Here is a 25,176-nt window from a genome sequence, read left to right on the forward strand (position 1 = left end):
AATGCAACAAACAACAACACATCAAAAAAAAAAACACAGCTTCTACATGAACATGAGGCTTGCTAGCAAGGGGCTGACTATGATCAGCTGCTCCTAACTCTTATCCTGGGGCACGAAATAAATTCTTCTTTAGCACCAGATTCCTTGTGTTCACCTCGAGGAGACCCTCAATACAGGCTGCACACTCAAGTCTGAAAAGTGTGGAACCAAATGCTTTCAGAAATCACCTAATTAGTTAATGGAGTCCATCTGTGTGTAATTTAATCTCAGTATAAATACAGCTGTTCTGCGAAGCCTTCAGAGGTTTGTTAGGAAACATTAATGAGCAGACAGCATCATGAAGCCCAAGAAACACACCAGACTGGTCAGGGATAAAGTTGGGGAGAAGTTTAAAGTAGGGTTAGGTTATAAAAAAAAAATTCTCCCAAGCTTTAAACATCTCATGGAGCCTGTTTAATCCCTCATCTTAAAATGAAAAGAGTATGGCACAACTGCAAACCTACCAAGACATCCACCTAAACTGACAAGGAGAGCATTAAGCATAGAAGCAGCCCAGAGGCCCAAGGTAACTCTGAAGGACACCCTTATGGAATAAAGAGTACCAAGAAAAAAGCCATTGGTGAAAGAAAGTCCCATTTTGCGTTTTGCGTCAAGCCATGTGGGGGACATACAGAAGCAAACATGTGAAAGAAGGTGCTCGGGTCAGATGAGACCTAAATTGAACTTCTTGGTCTTAATGCAACTAACACTGCACATTACCCTAAACACACCATCCACACTGTGAAACATGATGGTGGCAGCATCATGTTGTGTCGATGCTATTCTTCAGCAGGGAAAAGGAAACTGGTCAAGTTGATGGGAAGCTGGATTAGAGTCTGCAAAAGACTTGAGACTGGGGTGGAGGTTCAGTTCCCTGCAGGACAACGATCCTAAATATACAGCCAGAGCTACAATGGAATGGTTTAGATCAAAGCATATTCATGTGGTATGACCCAGTCAAAGTCCAGACCTAAATCCAATTGAGAATCTGTGGCAAGACTTTTCAAAAATGAATGGGCAAAAATTGCACTCTCTAGATGTGCAAAGCTGATAGAAACCAAAAGACACACCAAAAGTCTTGCAGCTGTAATCACAGTGAAAGGTGGTTTTACAAAGTATTGACTCAGGATGAATGAGCACAAATACACTGTTCACACCTTTCAGATATTTATTTGTAAAAAGTTTTGAAAACCATTTATCATTTTCCTTCCACTTCACAATTAGGTGCCACTTTGTGTTGGTCACATAAACCCCCCAAAAAATACATTTACGTTTGTGGTTGTAAGGTGGCAAAATGTGGAAAAGTTCAAGGTGTACGAATACTTTTGCAAGGCTCTGTATGTGTAGTTTGGTGTAGTTCTGCATTGTTTTATATGACACCATGGTCCCAGGGAATGCTGCACATGGAAGAGCCAAGTTTTGCGAGATCTCGCAAAACTTGACTCGGGTCCCATGTCCCGTTTTAAGAATTTATTTTTCCTCCAGTTTTTTTTTGCACCATGTCCTGTATTTTCCCCTTCATCACGTTTTTATTATTTAAATTCAATTTTTTTACACCCAGGCCCCTTTAATGACTCCGAACAGTGCAGTGAAATGCTTATATGACCACCCCGTGACATTAGTAAAAAAGATTATCAATAAGAAATAAATTACGGAATGAAATAAGAAATATGAAATACGTTTGTGTGACATGAAATTTTTGTATTGTTTCCACTGCACTGTTTTCAGCAATGCTTAAAGTGTTTCATTTGTGAATTTTCTTTATCTGGATATCACATGATGCGAGTGATAAACTGAGCTGTGTGTGCGCGCCTGTGTGTGCATATAAGTGTAGAGATGTGTATTAGTTCATGCGATAGGTCAAGCCACATCTGCTGCGTACGTGCTGCAGATCAGATCATGAGGCTCTGTAACATAAAGAAAAATGAGTGTGTGAGTGTATATGTATGTGCCCTCAAAAAATATAACAATATAAGATTGGAAAAATGTTGCCTGGTTTAACAAGTCTTGATTATTGCTGCGACATTCGAATGGTAGGGTTCGAATTTGGCAAAACAGATTCGCATCATGGAATTGCAATAATAAATCTGCAGCAACTACATGATGCTGTCATGTCATGGACCAAAATTTCTAAGGGATATTTCCAGCGCATTGCTGAATCCATGCCATGAAGAATTAAAGCAGTTCTGAAGACAAAAATGGGTCGGTCCAAACCAGTACTTTCAAGGTGTACCTAATAAAGTGGCCAATGAGTCTATGATATTATTATAGAGCTAAACAGTTCATGGTTGTTCAGGTTTATGTAAAATTAGACTAATAACTAATTTACTTATGTGTAGTTTGGTGTTCTTTTGTGTTATTTTACGTAACACCATGGGAAAGCTGTACATTCTTGAAATGCCAATAACAACCACTTGACATGACTTGACTAAATACTGGCTATGATGTTTCGGATAATGAAACACTTAATGTCATATAATACACCTTGCTCATTTCCTTAACATAATACTTGCAAGTGATTACTTCCTTTATCGAGCTATTTATTTAATCAAGCCAGAGCTTCTGTTTTTCAGTTAATGATGCAAGAAAATCTGTGTACTGTTTTGCTATATCATTGAATTCAAGTGTTCCATCACTTCCATGGTTACAGGTGTATAAAATCAAGCGCCTAGGCATGCAGACCGTTTTGACAAACATTTGTGAAAGAATGGGTCGCTCTCAGGAGCTCAGTGAATTTCAGCGTGGTACCGTGATAGGATGCCAGTAGTCCAGTGGTGAAATTTCTTCACAACACAGTCAAATGTTAGTGGTATTAAAACAGAATAGAAGATATTGGGAACGACAGCAACTTAGCCATAATGTGGTAGGCCACGTAAAATCACAGAGCAGGGTCAGCGGATGCTGAGATGCATAGTGCATCGCCAACTTTCTGCAGAGTTGAGAGCAACAGGCCTCCAAACTTCATGTGGCCTTCAGATTAGTCTAAGAACAATGCCTAGAGAGTTTATGGAATGGGTTGTCATGGCCAAGCAGCTGCATCTAAGCCTTATATAAAAAAAAGTGCAATGCAAGGAATCGGTGCAGTGGTGTAAAGCATGCCGCCATTGGACTCTAGAGACGTGTTCTCTGGAGTGACGAATCACACTTCTCTGTCTGGCAACCCGATGGATGAGTCCGAGTTTGGTGGTTGTCAGGAGAATGGTCCTTGTCTGACTTCCAAGGGTATTGTATTGTGATTGTGCCAAGGGTAAAGTTTAGTGGTGGGGGGATTATGATGTGGGGTTGTTTTTCATGCTCCTTATTGTCAATAAAAAGAACTCTTAATGCTTTAGCATACTTTAACATTTTGGACAATTTCAACACTTGACTGCGAACCAGTGCACAAAGCAATGTTATTGTGGAAGAACTTGACTCCCTGCACAAAGTCCTGACCTCAACTCGATAGAACACCTTTGGGATGAATTAGAGTGGAGACTGCGAGCCAGATCTTCTCGTCCAACATCGGTGTCTGACTGTGTTTCCCATAAACACACTCCTAAACCTTGTGGAAAGTCTTCCCAGAAGAGTTGAATTTCTAGATGCAAAGGGTGGGCAAAGATCATATTAAACGCTATGGATTAAGAATTAGATTTTACTCAAGTTATATACTTAAGCGAATACCTTTGGCAATATAGTGTATATGTGTTACATCAAATTTGTTTATTGTTTCCACCACACTGTTTTCACTACTGCTTAGCTTTTCATTTTTTTATGTTCTTCATCCAGATATCACATGATGCAAGTGTTGGATCTACATAGCTGTGTGTGTGTGTGTGTGTGTGTTAGAGAGTGGGGGTAAGTATACAGTAAGTGTACAGAAGTGTATTACTTCATGCAAGAGAACAAACCACATCCCGTGTGTTCGGGTATTGTAACTGAAAATGAAAAAAAAAAAAAAACTTAACATGTTAAGATGGAACCAGGTCAAGGAAATTAAATATGTAGCATGGTTTTAACTAAATTAGAAAATGATTTATGATTAATCATGATTGTGTTTACTCGATCCAGATTCGCCATATTAACCTCCTGCTCTCTCTCTCTCTCTCTCTCTCTCTCTCTTGCAATGCATCAGTGCATTGTCGACAATTTAGTGATACCTACAGTAGAGAAAGATATCCTGCAAACTTGCTAGATTATTTAAGATTTTTCCTTCTTGAGCCAAAACCAAGTGCATAACTAAGGAGCTAATCCAATCCTCATATATTACGGAATATTAAATTAATCAAAAAGTAAATAAATACTAACCACTACTTTATCACCTGACATAAACAGTCTCTCCCCCTTTCCTGTCTCTCTTGCTACTTAAACACTTGTTCACTTCCTCCTTGTGCTACTTTATCATGTTTAGCACATGGAAAACAGCTCTACTTCAGAAAACGATGCTGTAATATAATAAAAGGTGCAAATAGTTGGGGAACGAATTAAATTAGGATATTTTAGTGCGTGATTGGTATGTACCAGTTTCTTATATGACTAATGTCATACTTTCATGTGTTATACTATTTGAATTCTTTGAATGTCTTCAATTTTGTGTCATGAATGCTTCGAAAACAACAGAAGGCAAATTTGGTTAATTATGGACTGCTAAAAATGAAAACAATGCTTATAAATGTAAGTCAACAGGATAGTAATGTAATGTAGCTAAATGGTTAAAATACACAAATATTATGTTTTTCTTTCATCTTCAATGTAAATACAATCCCAGCTTTAAATTAACAACCTTGAAAAGATACGTTTTTGAACAATGTTACCAGAATGTCATTAAATTAAAGCAGAGCATGTCAATACACATGTTGTTATACAGTATCACTGCAGTTGAATTATGTATAATATATGTATCAAGATCTTCTTTTAAACAATCTAACCAATTTTTTTTTTTTTTTTTTTTTTTTATCGAACAACAACCACACCCCAGTGACAGCTAGAGCAAACTGTGATCTAGTCGGTTCATGCTCTGTGCTTTCCTTTCTTTCCACTAGTGAATATGTTGCATGCTCATGGTAGATAATAATTTGGCCGGTGGTTTTTATTATCATGCAGTTACAAACTTGAGGAGTTAAGTGTCGTTTAAGATCTCGACCTCTCGACCGCTATCATGAAAAACCCACAGAGGAAATATCTTCTGACAGAACGTTGCTGCTGGTGCTCTGAAGCTGTTTTGGCAGCAACATTTCACTAATACACATTACATTTCCTTATTTATATGATATAAATATATTTGAGATGCTACAGTACACACTTTTGTTTTAATATAACGTAGACAGCTACTGTGGTAAGGAACTGTTAGAGTTTTTGGGTTGAGCCTCAAAAACCACTCCTACTTCTCTTTTTTTCATTTGCTTTGCTAAGTATCTGCCCTGATTAGTATATGACCTGTATACAGTGGCTTGCAAAAGTATTCGGCCCCCTTGAACTTTTCCACATTTGTCACATTACGTACAGCCACAAACATGAATCAATTTTATTGGAAGTCCATGTGAAAGACCAACACAAAGTGGTGTACACGTGAAAAGTGGAACGAAAATCATACATGATTCCAAACATTTTTTTTTACAAATAAATAACTGCAAAGTGGGGAGTGCGTAATTATTCAGCCCCCTGAGTCAATACTTTGTAGAATCACCTTTTGCTGCAATTACAGCTGTCAGTCTTTTAGGTTATGTCTTTTAAATGCACATCTAGAGACTGAAATCCTTGCCCATTCTTCTTTGCAAAACAGCTCCAGCTCAGTCAGATTAGATGGACAGCGTTTGTGAACAGCAGTTTTCAGATCTTGCCACAGTTTCTCGATTGGATTTAGATCTAGACTTTGACTGGGCCATTCTAACACATGGATATGTTTTGTTTTAAACCATTTCATTGTTGCCCTGGCTTTATGTTTAGGGTCGTTGTCCTGATGGAAGGTGAACCTCCACCCCAGTCTCAAGTCTTTTGCAGACTCCAAGAGGTTTTCTTCCAAGATTGCCCTGTATTTGGCTCCATCCATCTTCCCATCAACTCTGACCAGCTTCCCTGTCCCTGCTGAAGAGAAGCACCCCCAGAGCATGATGCTGCCACCACCATATTTGACAGTGAGGATGGTGTGTTCAGAGTGATGTGCAGTGTTAGTTTTCCACCACACATAGCGTTTTGTATTTTGGCCAAAACGTTCCATTTTGGTCTCATCTGACCAGAGCACCTTCTTCCTCATGTTTGCTGTGTCCCCCACATGGCTTGTGGCAAACTGCAAACAGGACTTCTTATGGTTTTCTGTTAACAATGGCTTTCTTCTTGCCACTCTTCCATAAAGGCCAACTTTGTGCAGTGCACGACTTATAGTTGTCCTATGGACAGATTCCCGCACCTGAGCTGTAGATCTCTGCAGCTCGTCCAGAGTCACCATGGGCCTCTTGGCTGCATTTCTGATCAGCGCTCTCCTTGTTCGGCCTATGAGTTTAGGTGGACAGCCTTTTCTTGGTAGGTTTACAGTTGTGCCATACTCCTTCCATTTCTAAATGATCGCTTGAACACTGCTCCATGGGATGTTTAAGGCTTTGGAAATCTTTTTGTAGCCTAAGCCTGCTTTAAATTTCTCAATAACTTTATCCCTGACCTGTCTGGTGTGTTCTTTGGACTTCATGGCTCAAAATATTCTCTTAGACAACCTCTGAGGCCGTCACAGAGCAGCTGTATTTGTACTGACATTAGATTACACACAGGTGCACTCTATTTAGTCATTAGCACTCATAAGGCAATGTCTATGGGCAACTGACTGCACTCAGACCAAAGGGGGCTAAATAATTACACACACCCCACTTTGCAGTTATTTATTTGTAAAAAATGATTGGAATCATGTATGATTTTCATCCCACTTCTCATGTGTACACCACTTTGTGTTGGTCTTTCACGTGGAATTCCAATGAAATGGATTCATGTTTGTGGCTGTAATGTGACAAAATGTGGAAAAGTTCAAGGGGGCCGAATACTTTTGCAAGCCACTGTATATATCACGTATACACAAGCCATGTACTTATTATAATCATTTAATTCACATAGTTTTCTTTTAAATGCTAAAAATGTTAAATTAAATTCATTTAATTGTGTACATGATTTTTCATAGATGTAGGTATTAGAACACCACAATAAACAGCACAGGCGTAATATCACTATAATTTAAAACCTAAAAAGAAAATGGTAAAAGTTGTGAGATTAAAGATTAAAGATTCAAATAACTTTAATAATCCCAGAGGGAAATTGCTTATGCTCGGTTACAGGTGCTCACAGTTGTTAACTAAGAAAAGGTAATAAAGAATAAAGGTAATAAATAATAATAATAATAATAATAATAATCTTTAAAAAAAAAGTTCCTAAAACAGTAAGTGCCATCAGAATATGACTCAAGGCCACTTGTAAGTATTGCACAGTAATCTAGTATATTTATGTAATATTGTATTATTATATGTAATCTTGTATTACATATTTTATTGGGAAGTAGGCAGTAATCAATATTATTAATATGGTAAGTGATAATGTCCTGTTGTGTAACAGTTAGTGAAAAATCCACATACATGTGTGTATGAGTTACAGGGAAGAGTTGTAAACTTTTATGGCCGTTGGGAGAAAGGATCTCCTGTGGCGCTCTGTGGAACACTTGATAGTAATCAGTCTCCGGCTGAAACTGCTCCTTTGTTCAGCGAAGACACTGTATAGCGGGTGGGAAGGATTGTTCAAAATGGATTGTACTTTGGATAGAATCCTCTTTTTCGCTACTACATCCACAGAGTCAAGCTCCATGCCTAGCACCGATCCGGCCTTTTTAATTGACTTGTCCAGTTTGTTTTCATCAGACACCTTAATGTTACCACCCCAACAGACCACAGCGTAAAAAATGACACTCGCCACAACGGTTCCATAGAACATCCGCAGAATGGTGTTACAGAAGTTAAAAGACCTGAGCCTTCGAAGAAAGTACAACCGACTCTGTCCTTTCTTGTAGAGCGCCGTTGTGTTGGGTGATCAGTCAAGTTTGTTGTCCAGATGGACTCCCAGATATTTGTATTCAGAGACCATGTCCACTATCTCCCCCTTTACAGATATATGAGTCACAGGGGTCTTGCTTCTCCTAAAGTCTACAACCTCCTCTTTTGTTTTCCTGATGTTCAGTTGTAGGTGATTACGCTCACACCAGGAAACGAAGTCATCCACTACAGACTGGTACTCAGAGGTGTCACCCTCCTTTACACACCTAACAACCACAAAGTCGTCAGAGAACTTCTGCAGGTGGCATGACTCTGAGTTATATCTAAAGTCAGATGTATATAGGGTGAAAAGAAAGCCTTCAATCATGAGGCAAACTTGGAGCTTCTCAATCACTAGTTCAAAACTAATCGCTGAGTCATCCCTACACATGGACATTTAGATTTTAGCTAAATATACTGTATACTGTATATATACTGTACTATATATACAAAAGAGACAGAGGAGAGTCTGTTTGTTTCAAGTGATACAGTGGTAATATTTACTATTTAATTGGTGCCTCTATGATTAAAGTTATGATTAGCTTAAGTTAAGATTAGCTTATGTTTATTTATGTAGGGTGCTAACTTGCTTCTCCTTTTTGGCCTGTTAGTTAGCATGTTTTGATCTGGTGACTGTAAGGGTACAATAAACGCTTAAATTGCAAAGGCAATATATGAGGTTTGGATTAGTGCCCGAGTTAAAGAATTAGCTTAAGTTGGAAAACAAGTGGGAAGAAGGTTAAACATCAGGCCCGGCTGAGTACCACAGTCATTTAAAAGAAAAATATATGTAGGAAATACACACCATATGTATGTGGCCTGATAAATATAATCACATTCATATAATCTACATCATACTTACGATATACAAGTGTAGTTTGCACATCGCCCGACCATAGCCTGTTTTCTGACCTTTTTTTTCTCCCACATTTGATACAATTTTTTATAAATTAAGCTTTTGATTATTTCTAAACCTGTCACTTGACAACAGATGGAAGAAAAATATATTTATATACAGTATATATAATGCTGCTTGATGGGTTTTGCAAATGCACTTGACAATACTGTCCTTGCAAGAAAACTATTCCAGAATGTAGAAAATAAATCTGATCACAAATTTTTGAGTGGTAGTATGGTAGTATATCTATATATTATATATAGTTCCCTATAATGCTGTGTAAATAGTAAAAGACCATTATAATGTTATACACCAATATGAAACCAGGCAAGAACAAGAATCTTCTCATTGATCCAATTTCTCACAGCAACTCTTTATCTAAGACAGATTTGCGCCCAGTTTTTTTCTCTCCAGAGAACAACAAAATAACTTCGCGAATCACAAAATATTATGACAACCATGTACAGCCACACTGTAAATGCTCAAAGTAATTAACATATTGAGTACTGTTAACTTAAATAATTACAATTAGTTCACCTTGATGAGTATTTAGAACGCTTTGGTGTTTATGAGTTTGTAGAAATTACACTTTTCAGGATAGCTGAACAACTTTGATATTTTAAGCCACAGTCTGTCTCCTTAAAGTTCCACCAACTTAAAATCTTTCAGCCTAATGTTCATGTGTTCATGTTGATGTTTTTGATTTATGTCATCTGATTGTCGACAGTTTGGTGCTCTCTAGAGTTATGAATAGAATGTGTTTAGACGTGCAGGGGAGAAAACGTAAGCTCCACTTTTTGCTACCTACTGTTCAGGAGGTTAGAAAGCAAGATATCTTGTAATTGGCAAATATCAATCTTTAATTTGAACCGACTACATTACTAGCATAAAGTGTTAAGTTCTTGAAATTGTAAGGTTTACAACTCCGGTTTTCGGGTCTTAAATATAAATCTTGAATTCCTATTAGTTTTAGTATTAATATTTATAGATTATGTACTTTTAGATTTAACTGGTGGTTCACTGGTACTGTAGGTGTTTCGCCTGCCACATGAAAGGCCCGGGTTCGATTCTCAGCCACAGGATAAGGTGCCTGTCCCAAGCCCAGATAAAATGGGAGGGCAGCTTCATGAATGGCATCTGGTGTAAAACCTGTGCCAAGCTTATATGTGGACCGGAACAGGCGAAAGACCAACAACAATTTCTTTGATTTGCACCAACAACAAAAAATTATAATGACTTTTAAATAGTATGTGTTAGGCTACTCATTAATGCAAATACAGAATGATTAATATAAATAAGTACTACATACTCAAAAACTGATGGCTCTGTTTATTTAAAATTGAAAACATCATTACTCAAAAAATTGATTACCTAAAATTTTTCGAGTTTTGCCAATTCTTTGGGTTTACAGTCCAGAACAAAACCCAATTTTACCATGTAATTGCTTAACTTGTAAATTTTTGCCCTTCACAAGCTTCTCCCAATACTTTTTGAGACAACTGGTCATTTCTCTGTTCAGTTCACATATTTTTTTTAGAATCAGGTCAAGGCTTCGTGATTGCCACTATAATACATTCATGTAGATGTCTTTACAACGTTTTATTACAACTTTAAGGATACAATTGGGATCACTGTCCGGCTAGAATTTCCAGATATGATGCCTTGAGTTGTTCCTTGAGTTCGCTTCTGAACAATGGGCCGTCTTCAGTTTGAAAATTGTCCCAGTAGCTGCTTTTTTTTTGTTGAGATATTGGCTTGTGTGCTCTAATTGTCTCATGTTATTTAGGGCAAAAAGACAGGGTCACTAAAGGTAGACTTTTAAAGACACAGGTATTCTCCCAATTATGACTATTTACCAATTGACCAATCGGAAGCTCCTAAAAGTGATTCATTTGGGATTTCACCTTGTTGTATGTAAACTTTAAATCTGCTGAAATTCTGATATTGTAAATTAAAGCTGAAATTAATTTGCTACCAAACAACTGCTTAAAATGATCTCATAAAGATGCCAAAACATAATTTATTTTTGATTATGTCTAATTTTCTTTTTTGGTCTTTATGCACGGAACTGTCACTACTTTGTTTGCACGTTGAAATTTCCCTATTGTGGGATGAATAAGAGTATATCTTATCTTATCTTAAAAAAAATGCATGGTAAGATAAAATTAGTTAACATTTGGGATTAAATGTCTTATTTTTGGGGGATATGTACATTTTTGTACTAAAATGTAAGTTGCTGTAAGTTGTATGATATACAACTCTCCTTAATATTGTGAAGACAATCACAGAAAATAGAAACAAATATGACCAAGAATGTATTATTTGAATTAATAATGTTTCTAATGGTTTAAATGTCCTATTTTACACAGAACTGTGACACTGTAAAGGAACAACAAGGAATACACTGAAAAATATGGAAAAGTTTTCTTTGGAGATAGATGACAGGACGGCTGAGGAGAAGAAAGAGGACAAAAAGAGACAACGTCAAGCAGCTAAAAATGACAAACCACTAATGGACACTCACCTCCATGAGGATGTTGGTGAGGTCCGTCCCCAAATCAGAATAAGGGCTGGATTCTCTGAGTGAGTAAAAGGCCTGTGTTTATTAAAACCCTTTAGTACCTGTAGTAGTTTCGTCTATTTTACCATTTAAATAACAAAGATTATCCTTGTTTAATATTTATACTTTTTATATGGCTATGTGTATATTCTTTATATATACAGGATGTTTCTTTTTTTTTTTTTTTTTTTTTTTTACACAATTATGGGGTGTTCAAAAAGCACATAGGCTTTTTTGTAAGTCGCTCTGGATATGAGTTGGCAAAGGTGTCCATAAACCTTTGGCCATAAAATGTTCTTGCCTTGTTTTCATAATTGTATTGCAAGGTGGAAACTTGTAATGCATGCTGCTCAGGTACTATATCACTTCATAGCACTCGTTGTCCTTTGTGTATGTGTGAAGGCCAAAACGTTTGTAATTATTTTTGAGTTTTATATAAAGTTTATAGTCTTTGTGTGTTTGGCTTTTTCTGCAACTATGGCCACTTTTGACTATGCCAAATTTATATGCCAATATATCAGCCACAATATATTTTCATTTTAAACCCAATGTCTGTAATATAAACAGATTTTATATTAGAACATGTTTTTTTAATAGTTTTTCATCAGTTATTTTAACAAAATGCCCTTACTGCAACATTACAATAATGCTCATTTAATACATTTTACCTTCTCATTTTTTTTATTAAACTTAAAACTTTATTAATTTTTATCAAGCTTTGTGTAAATACTAATAGAACATATGAAACATATTTTAGATTTTTTTCTCCACACCATGGAACATTTTCACAGTAACCCTGAATATCAATTGTTTTCACAATCACAAAATAGGTCAAATAAATTGCTTTTAATGACAGACATTGCAATTTTCATTAAATAAATTATCTCTAAGTGATAAAATGATCATGCGATTAAAAAATAAAATACTCATTAAGATTAACCACTGCTGTGCCAAGGACATGTTGTGGCAGTAGGGACACAATTTTCATTGTTAACTGTTAATAATAATGTAACCCCACCTAATAGTCTGCTTTTTAGAAGAGTAACATACTGTAAATGTTACTGTAAAAATTGTATTAGAGTAAAAACTTAGTTGAACTGATTTTTATGTTTTACAAATATTTAAAGGTCTATTGTACTGGATCTCATGCTGAAATTGTCACTACCTTGACATAGTGTCTTTCCTGCAGCAGGCTAGAGGTGTTGGAGTAAAAGATGTTGTAGTATTGACATTATAGCTAATATTGCAGATAAGTGGCAAATAACAACGTTTGACATGCAAAATTTTACTCTTAGCATTTCATATTCATGAAACGCACAATAATAATAATTTTGTTCACAAATGTGACTCAAAATGTGTAATTACTAAGCTTTCAATAAAGATACGCAAGTGTCAATGGCACAGGTTTTACGCCGATGCCTTTCCTGACACAACCCTCCCATTTTAGCTGGGGTTTGTGTATTGGGTGGGTTTCCAACTTGAGCCTTTTGCATGGCAGACAAAAAAATCCGACCACTAAGCCATCAGTTCCTAGTTTCCAATAAAATGTACAATTGTAAAATCAGGAACGCTGTGGGTCAGCAATACATCATAATACATGTAAACCGTGCATTAAGGATTTATGTTTGTTCCTTCTGCAGCGAAATACAAGGAAAAAAACATGAACCCAATCAGCAAGAACGGTTCGACTTTGAGAGGATTGCTGATGCTGTGTCCAGTGGTGACGTCTCACGACTGGAGGGCCTGGAGGAGTATCTGCGAAAATATAACAAGACACTGACAAGCATGGATTGTAAGAACTTTGCGCAAAAAAAACCCCACATATCTGCACACAGAACCTACATGACAGCTCATCAATGTGTGTATTTATGCATAATACATGACTACAATTGCAAAAGCATTACAGTATTATGTCTTGTGTCCTTAAGATTGTCACAAAGGAAAGACAGTCCTGATGAAGGCCCTGCTAAACCTGAAAAATGGAGAAATAGTGGAGCGCTTGCTGAGCATTGCAGAGAGAAATAATAATCTTCTTGAGTTAGTGAACACAGCACGCACAGATGACTGCTATAAAGGTGTGAATATTGGAACCTTTATTAATTTATGAACCTTTATTACCACATTTGAGATGTTACCATAAGGGTATAAGATTATTAAACAATATATTGTTATAAGTAATATATTACCATATTACTTATTACTTTTATATTACTTAAGAAAGTTTTACAACCTTAATAAAATCTGCTTCGGGTAGTATTATTATGGTAGATTTTTTCCCCTCTACAAACATAGCAACAATTAGAATGCAGTCAGTTATTGTATGCCTACATAGTGCACCTACAGTATAGGCTAAATTACCTGATTAAGGTGTAGATAAAAAGCGATATATAAAAAAATCCCTGTCACCGGATTTATGTACTACAACCCTTCTTTTTGTTGCTTTTGTTGGAATGTTGCTAGACAACTATTATCTAAAACATCAGAGAGGATCACACCTTTGTTAATCTGCTATCTTATTGGGCTTATTTTAAAATTCTTCTATAGATTTTTTAATCTTTATGTAGCATTGCTTTAGTGTACCTGACTGAAGTAATTACACCATATGCTCCTGCTCCCTGGCTGGCCTTTTACCAGTCTTAGGCTTTAATCTTAAAACAATGGTGTTTGGTGTTGGCATTCTCTAGGATGGTGTCAAGGCTCTGGAATGAATTGCCCCTCTTAACATCTGACACAATGAGTTTAAAGCAGCTGCCAAGACTCATCTTTTTAAATCAGCATATCAACTTTAGTGTCTGTTTTACTTATTCATATTTAAATAATTTATTTATTTTCTTACTTATATTAGTGATTTGACTTTCACATATCGATCACTGATTGACTCATTGTCTAATCGATTACTCATCTTATTTAATTTAGTAAAATTTTAATCTTGCGGATCTTAATTGTGTACTATTATATTAAATGCTCCATGTAAAGTATCCTTGGTTGCTTGAAAGGCACTTATAAATAAAATGTATAATAATGTGCAGCAACAAATAATAATAATAACTCGAAAGGTACATTTTCTGAAGAAATTGTGAGTGGTGCTTGCCTTAGCCAGTGGAGTGATGCTAGCAACATGCTAATTATGTTACCCACATTTTATTGATGTTGCCAGCAACATACAAATATACTAAACATAATGCTAGCAACATACCAATCATTTTATAAGCGAAATGCTAATATAGTTAGCATAACGCTAGCAACATGCCAAAAAGGTTAGCATAACCTTCTTTGCTTCCTATTAAGTTGCAACAACTTTAGCTAGGCAATGTAATATAGGGTAAACCCAACACACACCTGTCTTAACAAATTATTTAAAAAGCTTTTGAAAAGGTTGAAGTCAGCCATCTATAACATCCCATTGAGTTCTTTTACTCCATTTGAATGGTTTGGCTGAAAATTAAGACCTCTCCATTTTGGCATTTCTAAAAAAGAATGAAAAAGAAGCAACAAATTGTTAGAAAATATTTTGTTCTTTTTAAATAAAATAAAATAAAATAGTTTTTTAAAAATGTCAAAATTGTGTCAAATTGTTTTGGTAGAATCAATATGATTTTGTATGATTTTGCAAAATGCTGTAACTCCATCACCCTTTTTTCGCTATCGCTAGCCTACAGGTGTTTTTGTGGCAATGCACCTATGCAGTTTGGTATAAAAATGCTGGGTTTGAGTTGTAATGACAAAAAACTGTATAGTAAACTCATGTTTCGTTTTTTGTAGCAGAAGGGAAATGAAACAAGGAAAAAAGCGTTAAGTTTTGGTGCACAAAATTATCGCTATACTTAAAGATCATAAGAATGAGGCATAGCAGACATAATGAGAGAAACTAAACGCAACAGCTTCCATCACACAAAACATGTATCCAATTTCTCTTGTACACAATGCAAACACATGCACTTATGTGTTTCTGTGAATGATGATTTTAAAAATGGTATTTATCTTGATTTGCTGTCAAACTATTCAGGTTTTACGGAGACCAATTTTTTAAAAAGCTTTATGTTAGAATAAGAAAATATAAGATCTAAACTTTCCAGGGAGCTATTGTGCAGTAGGTACCCACCTTTTTTTTTGACTGGTGCAGGACAGACAGCTCTTCACATAGCCATCGAGAGGAGAAACAAGGCCTTGGTTAACCTGCTTATTCAGAAAGGGGCTAACGTCCATGCACAGGCCTGTGGTACATTCTTCCAACCAGTAGGCGAAAATTGTTTCTACTTTGGTAAGTCTATAATGAACATGATGTATTTTTGTTGTTGAGATAAACAACCTGTTCTGTTATAGAAATGTTAAGTAAAAAAATCATAGATCATATGTAAAACCACAGTTTTTTAGTTTTTCTGCCCAAACCTTTTCCACAGGTGAGTTACCGCTTTCTCTGGCTGCGTGCACTAATCAGAAAGACATAGTGGATCTGCTGATGGAAAAAGCAGATGTGAAGCGTACAGACACTCTGGGCAACACGGTTCTCCATGCTCTTGTCATGGTTGCAGACAATAGTGCTGAAAATACAAAATTTGTCATTTCCATGTACGACTACATTCTAACCAAAGATGCTGTTAAGAATTCCAGTCCAAAGAAACTGGAGGACATTGAGAACAGTCAGGGACTTACTCCCATCAAGCTGGCTGCGAAACTAGGAAAGATTAGGGTAAGAATGTGACCTAAAAGCTGCTGTTAATGCTAAATGATAAGCAATGTGATTAAGCATCTCAGCGTAAATATAAAGACTGGATGGTTATCTACATTATCTATAAATATTAAAGAAGGCTTTGGTCTTTTATCTGTACAAGTTTATCATTTGTGCTACTGCAACATGACTGGCTGAATATATAGTTGCACACAGCATACAGGTGTTTCTAATAAAGTACATAGTGAGTGTGCATTGATGTTAAAAAACTCACAGTGCTTTGCATGGGTTTTAAAAAATATGCTAAAAGAGAATGTTTTGTTTTTCCTTCCAGCTGCTTGAACACATTCTGAATCGTGAGTTCCAGGAGGAAGAGTGCAGGCACCTGTCCCGAAGGTTCACAGAGTGGGGATATGGCCCAGTGTCTGGTGCATTGTACGACCTGAACTCTATTGACACCTGTGACCCAAAATCTGTTCTAGAGATAATCATTTATGGCCCAGAGATTCCTGTAAGAGAAACACACTCTGTGGAAATTCAAATAATGAGCCAAAATGCTTCTATAGATTTTATCAAAATGCAGAACATGCAATTTCTGTTGCATATGCATTCCTCCTTATTGTCTGATATTTTGCTTAGGAATGACATAGCCTTATATGCAGTTTAATTACAGTTAGATTACATGTTAAAAGCATGCACATGCCAATGCAGTGTTTTTTTCCCCCCAGAATCGTCTTGAGATGCTCCAAATTGAGCTGCTTAGCAAACTCCTGGAAGACAAATGGGACAGATTTGCCAAATGGATATTCCTCTTTAAGTTTATTGCTTATACCATATATCTTACCTTCTTCACAGCTGTTTCATATCACCGTCAAGACGGTACAGTAAGTTCATGTATACAGCTGTAGAAGATTTGGATGTTTGTTATGTTACTATACACTTCTCACCTGTGGAGTTTATTTTTTTCACCCACCCCAAAAATAATGTTTTCCCCCCAGATATTACTACCATGCATGCAAAATATCATTTAAACAAACAAATCCTTTCTGTGTATTAATTAATCATTCTATTTGTCAATCTAGCCCCCGTTTCCGATCAGGAAGGGTGGCCTTGGTTCCCTGTTGCTTTTAGGTCAAATCGTTATGGTAACTGGATCATTCTACTTCATATGTATTGCGGTGTGTATCATTTACTTTAAAAAAAATAACATTAATTGGAAATGAATTAAAAGTCTAACAATGACTTATTTCCTCCTGTAGGTGGTGGATTTATATAAAAAGCGGCCAGGTCTGCAAACGCTGTTGATAGATGGATACTGTGACCTCCTTTTGTGAGTGTTTGATCTTTAATGTAAAGTATATCTATTATTATCAGTATTATCTGTTATCTGTTTCTGTTATCAGTTACATTATTACATTTTGTCAGGTATAAAGTGTTGTTTCATCAAACTCTTAAAAAAATACATAAATACAAAAACCCACTTTGTCATATCATCTTATCAAGTGTTATATATTTCTTTGTTAAAGAACATCGTTTTATACATTGTTATTCTGTTGATTGGACTTAAATAATGTGGAGCATACAACATGCTGTGAATTGCCCCTGTGAATTAGTTGGTACACTGACTGCTAATACCTATACCTACTATTATTATTTGCCCAAAACATTTGACATTTAATGCAGGTTGTACATGAAATGGCATGTTATTAACTTTCTGAGGAATAAGAATTCCCCTATGCACTTCTAAGAAACCTATATTAAAACATCCAACCTAAAGAATGACCATATCTCAGGAACACTATGGCCTAGAAAGGAGCTATTTTGACAGTTTTGGCCAGGAAAAGCAATGCGTCCCTTTATCCTTACTTGACAGTTTTATCAAGAATTGTCTCCAGTTAGCCGTTAATGTAGAAGCAATAAACCATTGGAACAAACATATTAAAATAATATATGTGCTTTACCTTGAAGCTTGTGCTACTTTAGAAAACCATTCAGCAGCTTTGGACCAATCAGATTAAAGAATTCATCCATGCTGTGGTAAAATGAGGTAAAATATCATTCAACGTTTTTGTGTTTTCTGGTGCTGTAGTCTATTACAGGCTGTGTTGTTTATAGTCTGTGCGGTGCTGTATTTCGCTGGGAAGAAGGAATATCTTACCTTTCTGGTGTTTAGTGTGGCTCTGTGCTGGGTTAATCTGCTCTACTTCTCCAGAGGGAGTCGACACATGGGGATCTACAACATCATGATTCAGAGGGTAACTACCATTATTATTATTATTATTATTATTATTGCAAAAATATATATATAAAGAACAATATAAGTTGGACTTTTTAAAACACTGCTCAACTCAGTCTTGATATAAGCACACCTTAGAGAAAATTTACATGAATGCAACTTTTATTATACAGTATTATTAAAATGCCACACAAACATTGGTTGGCACTTAAATGCGAAAGTCATTAAAATTTTAAGGTGGCTACTTACAGTTTGACTTTTGGCTTAGAATATACTTGCCATTTTCCTTATACATTACACTTGAAGCATTTGGCAGGCACCATTATCCAGAACTACATATATGATATGTATATCATATACTAGATATGTATTCATCTATCTACTGTATACAACCAAAAAGTTGAGAGTTAAGAGCCTTGCTTAAGAGCCCAGCAGAGCTACGCCTGCTCTTATAAATCGTTAAAAAAAGACTCTTGTGCTATATGAAGTAAATAATCTTCCTTGTTGCTTTGGTGGTTTCATGAGGGGTATACTGTATTTTGTACATACTGTATATTATTGTAATTTGCCTGGAAAAGTGCATGTGGTGTCCGTAAACTTAGCTTTTAGGTAGTTAAAAAAATGTAATCTAGTTGATCACAGTCATAGACTGTTTTCAACTAATATAATATATTATAAGACTATATATATATACTCAAATTTTAAAATATTTTGATTTACTTAAACACGTGCATTGCTGGAATAAAGAAATGCATGACAAACTGGTTAGAGGAAACAGATTATACAGTTTTATATTTGACAATTTTACATTCAACAAATGGTAAATTAATATTTTTGGATGGTAAACTCCTTGCGAGCAGAAATGATATTGTGAGCACTGTCTGTCCCTATAGTGGTAAAGAAACCAATAAAAAAAACATCCAATACTCCAAGACATTTCTTATCTCCTTTTTAACTTGGCTAACGCAATTGGATTGCACATGTTTTAACAAGTGCAGAGTGAATGAGTGCAGTGTTATGGTTACTTACTGATGTCCAGTGGTCTCCAGTAAGTGCAATTAAAGTAACTTCTGCCAACTACATCACTATCACAGCCTTTTAAAGTGTCTTACATTTAATCTATTCTTGTAAAAATCGTTCCCTTAAAATGTCGTTCAAGCACACAGCTTTGGTTTTGTCTAAACTTCCATCTAGAAGGTTTTTATAATGAAACTTGCCGTTTAGCACACATACCATTATAACATACTGTACGATGGGGTAATCGCGTTACAATTATGGTAAACCATTAGGGTCAAACTAAATCTGTCTTAAAAAAAAAGGCACACATTAAAAAGATAGATTAATAGAATAATCGCATGTGTTACTGCGCTAATATTGACAGACCTTATTTAAGGATACAGTTTTAAGACACCAGAGGCCATTACAGTCCAAATATTTACTACACTGAAACTTCCAAGTTCCATCAAGGGTTCATTTAAGATACATAGAGGTGCATTCTGCATCTATGAGGATCACATGACAAAAGAACAGATGATTCGGACCAGAAGATAAGAGAGGTGAGCTGCTTATTTTGTTAATCATAATATGTCCTTAGCTGCATTGTAATATTTTCATTACTGAAACTATAGCCACAATGTGTATATGTAGACGTTAAAAAATTAACTACGAAGGATTTTAAAAAAGATTCATTCATTTTGATGAACGAGATTCGAAGAACCGAGTCACTAAAATGATCCAAACTTTCCACCACTACTGTTTTTTCCCTTACTGTGTATTCTGGTCTGGTTCTGGTCTGTCGCACTGCCCCTAGAGGACAGTATGTGCAAACCTAAAGACTTCACTCCACATGATGTTATGACATACTCTTAGATACGCTCTTACAGAGGCATAAATCAACAATGATAAAAAATATTCATTGTTCGTGATCTTCCTCCAAGTGATGCTTATCTGATAGTACAAGCTGTTTGCCTATTACCTCATTGGGTTATAAGGTTATTGTTCCCATTCTGTTTACTAGATTTTCCTTTCTGACATCTTCCGCTTCCTCTACGTCTACTTGGTTTTCCTCATTGGATTTTCAGCAGGTACTCTTTACGAAATCATCATCTTTACTGTACATGAGGACATTCTAGTCCCTCAAGTCCCTAACGCTTTATTATTCTTTTTGTGCTCCCTAACCAGCTGTGGTGATTCTACTCAAGGATCCTGACAATGGAAGTTCCTCAAACACGGGCAATCAAAATGAGACAAAAACCTATAAAAGCATCACTCTCACCACTCTGGAGCTGTTTAAATTCACTATAGGCATGGGCGACTTGGAGTTTACAGAAGATTATGAGTACAAAGATGTATTTTATGTGCTGCTCATATTGTACCTTGTGCTCACGTACATTTTGCTGTTCAACATGTTAATTGCTCTGATGAGCAAGACTGTGGATGACATGTCTGATGAGAGCGCCAGCATTTGGAAGCTACAGGTATAGTGCCTTATGATACAGCCTCATAGTGTCTCATAATACAGCCAGGTCCATGTGTGTGTTGTGTATGTCTGAAAATGGCTGTAATTTAATTCCTGAATGGTTAATGCCATACTTCTGTAAAAACCCTTGGAATTAAAGCTAAAAGTCTTGACTTCACTCCTATCTTAAATGATTCATTTCAAATCCATGTGGTGGTGTAACCTTATCTGTGTTACATAATTCATAGATCTGACTGTATCTATTAAATATTTTTTTTTATTTAAGGGGTTTTATACGTTTTATGGTCACTGAATTTCCTTTAACACTGGTTTCCTTTAATATCTCTGTAGTGAACATAAATTTGAATGGGGTCCCATTGACAACTAATATGATATGCATTTAAAGCATTTAGACCTTGGTGACAATACACCGAATTTCCGTGTAACAGTAAACATCTTTTTCTGTTTTCCCAGCGTGCCATCACCATCTTGGATATAGAGAGATTTGCTTGGTTTATGAAGGCAAGGTTGCGCTCAGGAGTTAAAAAGGACCTGGGCAAAAAAAAAGATGAGGACTGCCGCTGGTGTTTCAGGTCAAGGACATGATGAACCACAGAAGTTTTTAAAATGGGATGGTGGGGGCTCCAAGTGCTCTCCTTTTAACATAGGAAGGCTAAAGCAAAAAAAAAAAAAAAAGATTGTACTCTGGGTTGTACCTGGATTCTGTGTAATCAAAGCCAAAGGTGATAGAATGAAATCTTAGTCTGTGCAACATCTTTTTGCCAGATGTTACTATGGGATACTGAAGTATAATTTACAAGCATTTCATAAGTGTTAAAGGCTTTTATTGACAATTACGTTAAGTTCATGCAAACAGTCAATATTTATACTTTTTTTTTCAAGACCTCTGCAATTCGCCCTGGCATCAACTTCTGACTGATGGCAGCCCATTCTTGCATAATTAATGCTTGGAGTTTGTCAGCATTTGTTTTTGTTTACCCACCGGCATCTGGAGAATTGACCACAAGTTGTCAATGCGATTAAGGTCTGGGGAGTTTCGTGGCCATGGGCCCAAAATTTCGATGTTTTGTTCTGTGAGCCTCTTAATTATCACTTTTGCCTTATGGCAAGGTGCTCCATCATGCTGAAAAAGGCATTGCTCATCACCAAACTGTTCTTGGATGGTTGGGAGAAGGTGCTCTTGAAGGATGTTTTTGTACCATTCTTTATTTATGGCTGTATTCTTAGGCAAAATTGTGATTGAGTCCGCTCCCTTGGCTGAGAAACAACCCATGAATGGTCTTAGGATGCTTTACTGTTGGCATGGCACTGGAATGAAGTGCAGCAAAGAAGTCCCCTATCTCCAGAAAAAAAAAAAACATTAGGGACAGACTGATATTCTGCAAAAGGCTGTACTATTTGCACTTCTGGTATATGCTAAACTGCATTTCATTACAGTACCTGTACTATGGTACAATAAAGTTGTACCTTCTACCCACAAGTGTGAAAAAAATAAATCAATATCATATCAATAATTGTATAACTTGACACATTTTGAGTAGGAACCTCACATTTTAACAGAAGAGCACAAATATTACTAAAAAGCAGTCCTCCTTTGCCGTTGGAAAAAACAGCAAATGGGCCAATCAGCTTACACATTGTGGCCAGAAGTTTGTGGACACCTGACTATCTAAGTTGGTAGCAGAGTTGGGTAGAATATCGTTGCATACTTTACTTTACAATGCTTTACAATTTCTGTATCTAAGAGATTTACAACAGTTCCACCATAAGAATGGAAACTGTTAGAAACATGCAAATGTTGTTTACATGTACCATAAGACCATATTAAAATACATTCTCACTTATATTTTCACTCAATTTAATTACTTATAAAATACTGATCTGACTAGTGACTTCCATTTATTTATGGTAAGTGAAAAGTAACAAGGCATTAAAAATTCTTAATAAAGTCCATATTTCCAATACAAATTTTTAAAAACAAATTGTACATAGGAATTTTTAAAAATCTAGGCAACGGCTACCACTTATTCCTGCATCGTTCACTATTGTCCTGTAGCTATTGTCTATTTAGAAGACTGTTTTTCATCATGACTCAAGTTCTATAACCATTACATGTTGCCTAGTTCATTTTTACCCACCCTATATATTAACATTTTATTCAATCACCTTTAGCTTCGATTACACAGAATCCAGGTACAACCCAGAGAACCATTTATTTTTGTTTGCTTCTGCTTTCCTATGTTAACAGGACAGCACTTGGATGCATGTGCTGCCTCTCGAGGCCGATTCCTAATTATCTAAATTTCAAAATACACCCTGACGAATCCAATGTTCATCTGCTTTTTGCAGGGTGCAAGATGTGGACTGGGAAAATTGGAACCGCAACCTTTGCATCATCAGTGAGGATCCTGGAAATTACCAAACAGTCCTGCAAACTGAACCTGACACAGGTATTCAGGATTTATTTTATTTGTGGTGCAATTACTGTACACGCAGTGACCAAGATTAGGTACCTATTTGTATGGTAAGAGATTCAGGTCTTAGGCTTTAAACAGGGACGTATAAGTAATAGACATTGATGCTTATGATATGTCTCACTCTTTTCAGAGCCTGATGCCAGTCGACATAGATTCATACGGCATACATCCAAGGAAGGGCCGGAGACAGAACCCCTGGCCTCCAGCCAAGTGTAATGGGACTTTAATTTAAAAAAATCATGCATTTGATTTTTCTTGTGTACATCTACAGTTGGTCTAGTTGCTCTACAATTGTCTGGGCTGGTCATGAAATAAAGTAGGCTTCGGGGGAGAGCGTGCATTTGCACAACTTTCTGGGAATCTGCCTATTTATATATTTTTTCCTTTGTAGTGTTCTTTTTGCTTTCCAATGATACCCAGTTTTCCAGGTTAACAATTGTCTCTTCCTTTCTGTACAACATGACTGCTATTCCAAAACTCACAGAAAAAAAGTAAACCAAATATTACTCAACTAATGTTATGATAGCTAAATTATTGTGATATGATTTGCTTGTTTTTTTTAACATGTCAAGAATTGTGTATTGTAGTCTGAGAGCAGACTAACTCTAACCCTAACCCTAAGGAGAATTAACGGTGTAACATACCCTGCTGCTATGTAAGATTAAGGAAAAGGTGGATTGTGATTTTTTTTTTTAATAAAGATGCAAGCAGATAAAAAAGGTTTCATTTATGTGCATACACAAGTGTTCAGTCTCAGACTATTCACACACCAAAAAGCCCTATATGAACACATTTTAGACTTCAGACTCTAGGTCAGTATAGTACAAGACATTGCTGTACAGAATATACATTCAGTGAGGAGGGTTTTCATTAACACTTGGATCTTATGCAAATGTTTATCATGCTATCTTAAGTCTAAAATTATATTTCTGGGATGCGATGTGGCATGATTTGGGAAATAGGAAACTTTAGGCAAGAGATCCTGGTCAGGGTGCCAATCCATCACAGGGCACACACACACTCACTTACACACTTTTTTTACACACGCAATTCGTTAACGCCTAATCTGCATGTCTTTGGACTGTGGGAGGAAACCGGAGTACCCAGAGGAAACCCACCAAGCACGGGAACATGCACACTCCATGCATGCACACATCAAACCTGGCCTGGGATCGAACTCGAACCTCGGAGGTGCAAGGCATCTTCCACCAACACAGAGCTGCAAGTTATGCTCGGTATTAATATAAGACCTGTCCTGTGATTGGACATTACTGCTTTGCTTAATGATCTTAGAGAACAACCTTGGTTTAAACCATTCAGAGCATTAAATGTCAACCTACTACGTAATCATTGCACAACTTACAGTACATACAGTATAGCATCAGTTTTGATTAGTTCATTATCCTGCTTAGTTATTATAGTTTTGATCCTGTTCCTGGATTCCTGCCTTTGATCCTGTCTTACCTGGTTCATGTTTGTTTATCGCCTGAACATTGCCTTCTAATTGACTACATTCAAATGTAAATTAAATACAGTACAGTATTTTAACAACAAGGAATGCCCCAAAGTGCTTTACATAAATAATAAAATAATATAAAAATACATACATAAAATCACATCACACACATCTCTTATCCAAACACAACATATACTATTAACATCCCATGTTGGTTTAAATGCCGAAGAAAAAACATATGGGTTTTTAGACGAGATTTGAACACCCTCAGTGATGTGGCCGGACAAATAGTCAAGGTTAGGTCATTCCAAAATTTGGGTGCTGTC

General features: G+C 36.3%; 1 protein-coding gene across 1 annotated transcript; it reads left to right on the plus strand.

Moving 5' to 3' along the window:
* Window positions 1–4,407: 4,407 nt before the first annotated feature.
* On the plus strand, window positions 4,408–23,622 carry LOC128512458 (transient receptor potential cation channel subfamily V member 1-like). Its single transcript, XM_053485743.1, has 16 exons — window positions 4,408–4,528; window positions 11,343–11,556; window positions 13,174–13,325; window positions 13,462–13,608; window positions 15,657–15,794; window positions 15,934–16,223; window positions 16,537–16,713; window positions 16,931–17,086; window positions 17,285–17,380; window positions 17,462–17,532; window positions 18,292–18,457; window positions 20,456–20,522; window positions 20,620–20,915; window positions 21,371–21,489; window positions 23,267–23,367; window positions 23,525–23,622. Exons 2-16 carry the CDS (start codon window positions 11,387–11,389, stop codon window positions 23,608–23,610), a joined length of 2,232 nt encoding a protein of 743 aa, XP_053341718.1. The 5' UTR covers window positions 4,408–4,528; window positions 11,343–11,386; the 3' UTR covers window positions 23,611–23,622.
* The last annotated feature ends 1,554 nt before the right edge of the window (window positions 23,623–25,176 follow it).

The sequence above is a fragment of the Clarias gariepinus genome, chromosome 24, assembly GCF_024256425.1.
Source record: "Clarias gariepinus isolate MV-2021 ecotype Netherlands chromosome 24, CGAR_prim_01v2, whole genome shotgun sequence".
NCBI classification, from domain to species: Eukaryota; Metazoa; Chordata; class Actinopteri; order Siluriformes; family Clariidae; genus Clarias; species Clarias gariepinus.